Source organism: Argiope bruennichi, chromosome 1 (assembly GCF_947563725.1).
Source record: "Argiope bruennichi chromosome 1, qqArgBrue1.1, whole genome shotgun sequence".
In the NCBI taxonomy this organism is placed as follows: Eukaryota; Metazoa; Arthropoda; class Arachnida; order Araneae; family Araneidae; genus Argiope; species Argiope bruennichi.
In genome coordinates, this window is record NC_079151.1 from 47,879,140 (window position 1) to 47,883,927 (window position 4,788).

The 4,788-nt window shown below is 25.4% G+C and overlaps 1 protein-coding gene across 1 annotated transcript; it reads right to left on the reverse strand.

Annotated features, from left to right (window-relative positions):
• Positions 1–232: 232 nt before the first annotated feature.
• On the reverse strand, positions 233–3,401 carry LOC129981658 (uncharacterized). Its single transcript, XM_056092591.1, has 3 exons — positions 3,320–3,401; positions 1,347–1,745; positions 233–413 (listed from the first exon to the last, which is right to left on the reverse strand). The coding sequence occupies exons 1-2, from the start codon at positions 3,329–3,331 to the stop codon at positions 1,356–1,358; spliced, it is 402 nt and encodes a 133-aa protein (XP_055948566.1). The 5' UTR covers positions 3,332–3,401; the 3' UTR covers positions 233–413; positions 1,347–1,355.
• Between the last annotated feature and the right edge of the window lie 1,387 nt (positions 3,402–4,788).

Genomic DNA, 4,788 nt, shown 5'->3' on the forward strand with positions numbered 1-4,788 from the left:
TGTTATTGCTGTGAATATTTAAATTTTAAGAGAATATATGACACCTCTTAAAGGCTTTCTTTGTATTTATGAATATTTTATGTATTTAGAACACTAAAAAAACTCAACATTATATGCATGATATTTTTAGGAAATCTGCTATTCAGATCTTTTACTAAAATAAGTATCATGGATTAAATAAATTAGCCAGAAAACTCCAATTATTTAACTTTTTTTATTTGAAAAATGTTTGCAGTGAGAAAAACATACATAAATTAACACATTTCAAGAAGATAAGCTATATTTTTATTGTTAACAATTGCATTATATATATATATTATTGTATAAGTGCAAATATCCATGAAAGAGGATAACTTCTCCCTGTTTAGGTGAATAACTTTTCATTCAGCTGTATTTTGGAATCTCCTTTGCATCTGAAAGAAAAAAATAGATTTTCTGTGAATTTTAATTATATTTTCAACAGTCTACAGAATTTTAATAAAAAGTACAGCGTCTCAAATCATTTCTATCTATGGTTATTTTATCTGGCTGGCTTATTATTGGTCTGATTATTGATTTCTAAAGAGACTTTTAATAAACTCTCTTGCATTTCCTTCATAAATAGAATAGAATTCATATAGTTTAATATGTGCAGTTTATCTAAATTTATACAAGAATTTCTATAAAAATTATATTTAATGCTTTTGATGTTTATTGATATTGCAAAAATGCAACACTGGAGCCTATTTTTACCATATTTAGTTAATTTAATATAACTGAGTTAAGAATACCTTCAATTTCAAAGATAAACCAAGTACAAATGTCTATGTTCTCAGAACAACACATTTTAAACGCTATTAATAAAAGTTTTTATCTTTTCATCAAATATATATACTTTTCTTTTATTTACAGAATACAATTAAATTAATTTAAATCATCATAAATTTTAGAATTCAGTATCTTTTCTAAATTAGTATGTAATTTTAAGTAAAAGAGTCGTAAAATTTGTATGTGAAGCTGCGTATAATATATATATATATACATATATATATATATATATATATATATATATATATATATATATATATATATATATATATATATATATATATATATATGAAAAAAAAATTATAAAATATGTCTTGTAATTGTTTATCAGTTTCTTGTGATCTAATGTTTTAAAACTGAAACTTTATGGATTTATATATGCTGTTAAAAAAAGACTATAAATTTATCGAAATTTTTAAAAAGAATTTTTTTATAAAATGACGCTAAACAAAATAAAATTGCTACAAACGGTAACTTTGTGCATTATTAGAAGAAAGTTATCGAATTTCTATGTACTCATCATATTTAATAATTCTTACCTTATATTTTTAATGAAATTTCTTTCCATATTCCAAACTTTTTCCAGTACCTAACTCTTTCCCAAACAAGATCGCATGTCCCGATTTTTCAAGACCCAATTCTTTTCCTATTCCAATCTCATGTCCTGATTTTTCAAGACCCAATTCTTTTCCTATTCCAATCTCATGTCCTGATTTTTCAAGACCAATCTCTTTTCCAATGCCAATCTCGTGTTCTTTTCCCTTAACAAGAAGTGGATAATAATACAGGTATGGCCATGCAATCGCCTTCTCAGCTTCAAGGAGTTTCTTCAATTCTAAGCCATAAAGTCCTTTAAGTTTTTCAAGACCAGCTCCGTATTCCAAGCCAAGCATACCTTGAGTCGATGAACACAGGGCAAAGATGGCAATGAAAACAATCTAAAAAAATTTCATATAAATAAATGGTTTGTCTGCTAAACTCTACTCCTATTTTAATGGTTTTGAACTAAATCTACTAGTCAACATATATTATAAAAGTCATTTATTTTTAAAGATGTTTATAAAAAATGTTTAAATGAGATTAAAAAATGTCAGTTATAATAATCTTGAATTTATGAATACGTGCACTTGCAATGAATATCGCTTCTATATTAGGGCTTATAGCAACTCAGGTATTTAATATCAGAATATATTAACATTATTTTCTAGCGATATTTTTTGGTAAAATTTTATTTAATTTTTGTAAGAAAAAAAAATATTGCAGATCTAATTTATCGATCTAAATGTTTAATAGATGCATTTGTTTAACAAATCTAATTTTATCAAACAATGTTTAACATAAATTGCAGATCTCATTTCTGTATCTACACTTTTAATTATATTAACAGATCTAATTTTTCCAGGCAATGTTTAACAGAATTTGCAGATCTAATTTCTCGATCTACATTTTTAATTATATTAATAAATTTAATTTTTCCAAGCAATGTTTGACAGTAATTGCAGATCGAATTTCTTTATATACAATTTTAATTATACTCACAGATCTAATTTTTTCCTAGCAATGTTTAACAGAAATTGCAGATACAATTTCTCTATCTACACGTTTAATTAGTTTAAATAAAATAATACCTGTAATTTATTGCGTAGTCAGAGAAAATAATAGGGTTTTTTTTTTTCTTATTGCTTGCCCTAAACAAATATAATTTTCAGGAATAGTAATTTTACATCCAATTTGGCATTGGTGAGTAAATTTGTTTCAATATAAATATAAATTCGAATTAAGGAGTGAGCATGAAATAAAGGAAATCGAATCATTCAAAGTCAAAATCATTTGTATTTTAATACAGAGTAGCAAAATTATGTTCATGAAACTTAGTATTTATATTTGGAATAAACAAATTTATGCATTATCGAATTTAAAATACTAAAATAAAAGTTTGAAAAAGTAATAATTTTTTGTAGAAATTTCTAAATGGATAATATTCATTCCAATGCAAGCAGCAAAAGCACTTTTCAAATTATTTTCATCATAATATTAAGGAAAGAAACCTGTAATTGCAACTTATTTGAAATCTTTACTCGTATTTACTTTCGCATTCCACTTGTGTATTTACTGGCAGATAATTTGTGACCTCATAACTGCTAATTTATAAAAATTAGCTTTCATATAGTTGAAGAATTTGAAAACTATGCTTTAAATAAATAATTAAATAATATTATAATAATCAAAACCTTTAATCATGTTATCGACGGCAAATATGGCTTTTTAAACTTGCATGAGATTAATTCTTAAAATAAATCGCAATTTCTTCTGTTCGGCTGTACAAAAATTTCATTTTTATGAGAAACCAGCACATTTAAATCAGGTACTTCAATTAATATTAATTTACTCATTTTCGCATTTAAGAGGATGATAATACCAATATTTCATCTCTGCATATAGGTTATAAGCATTAATTCAGACAAATATCTTTAAAGATCTCCAATGCAAAATGAAATGAAAAATAACTTACCAAATATCTCATGGTTTGACAAAAATAAAAACTTGGTCTAGCAACTACAAGGTTTTTCTCGATGAAATGGCTTCAAGAGAGTCTACTCGTATACTGAACTCTTTGACATTATCTGGTTTTATATAGTCAGGAAACAAAAGAAAAGTAGCTACAAAGAATAGATTCTGGGAAAACATTAATTTTTTTTATCCTTAAAAAGCCTATACTAATGGATTCAATGCAACATTGCATTACCATTTTTTTAATATTATTATTATTACGAGAGATTTGAATTCAGCTTCCAAAGTTATCGACGTTAATCTGTTATCAACAATCGAAATAAGCTTGCTTTTGTCTTATTTATTTTTACAATTATTTCAGTCGACTTAAAAATTATTCACCACACATTTTGATTACGAATTCTTAACCTTGACTTAAATTATCTATAGACCGGATTAGGATTAGGTTAATGGCCTCAAGTTAATGTTAACATGTGCATTGTTATAATGCGTTGAAAAATATAATGCCGTAAAAAACATGCGAACATAATGCGATGAAAAATATAAGGGTTTCATTGAAAGTGTATTTTTACATGTGAAAAAGCTTAACCTGGCTTGGATATTTTTAAAACTGTAAAACTTTAGTGGCAATAAAATAAAATTTATGCCTATTACATAGCTCTCTGTTTTTTTTCATTAAATTAAATTTCTTTTAAAAAAAACTACTGAATTATAGTGGATTTTTATTTATTTGTTTTTTATCTGTGATTGAGCGCAAATAATTATCTTCTAGTATAGTTTTTTTTTTAAATTTTCATCTATATAATGTAACTAGAATAAAAGGGAAATATTCTATGCTTTGTTCCCATAAATAGATTCCTAGGAGATACTGAGAGTACTTTTCTTTTTAGAGTAATCATGGTATTAAGATTAGAGGTAAACAAATAGAGTTTTCATATTGACGAATTTGCTCTAAACTTCGATTGCTATTTATCTACATTATTAGTATATCACAAGCTGGGTTTGACTAATTTTACTTTGTTATATTTTCCAGTTATTATGTTCATGTATTCTTCTTGTAAGATTTAGTTCTAAGCTCTTTGGTACAAAGATTGTATATTAGCTACATAGCACTTTTTCAAATTTCATATAGAAAAATGTTTTCAGTGAAAAACCAATTTTTTTTATAAAATTAAAGCCCTAAAAATAAATTGCACTCAACTGGATCTTGCATTTTAGCTCTGATAGATTTACTCTAAATTTCGATACATACTTACATTTTTAGCATATAATAATACATGCTTATATTTGAAATATAAATTATATATTTCAAGTATCATCAAAATAAATTCAAGTATATGTATAATCCTTATTAAGTCATTTCAGATGACCAGCTGTGGTCGCTAGGAGTATTGGTTGTATTTGAATACTCCTAGATATAACTCACTTACATATAACTCACTTACACTTAGGTATAACTCAATGATCATG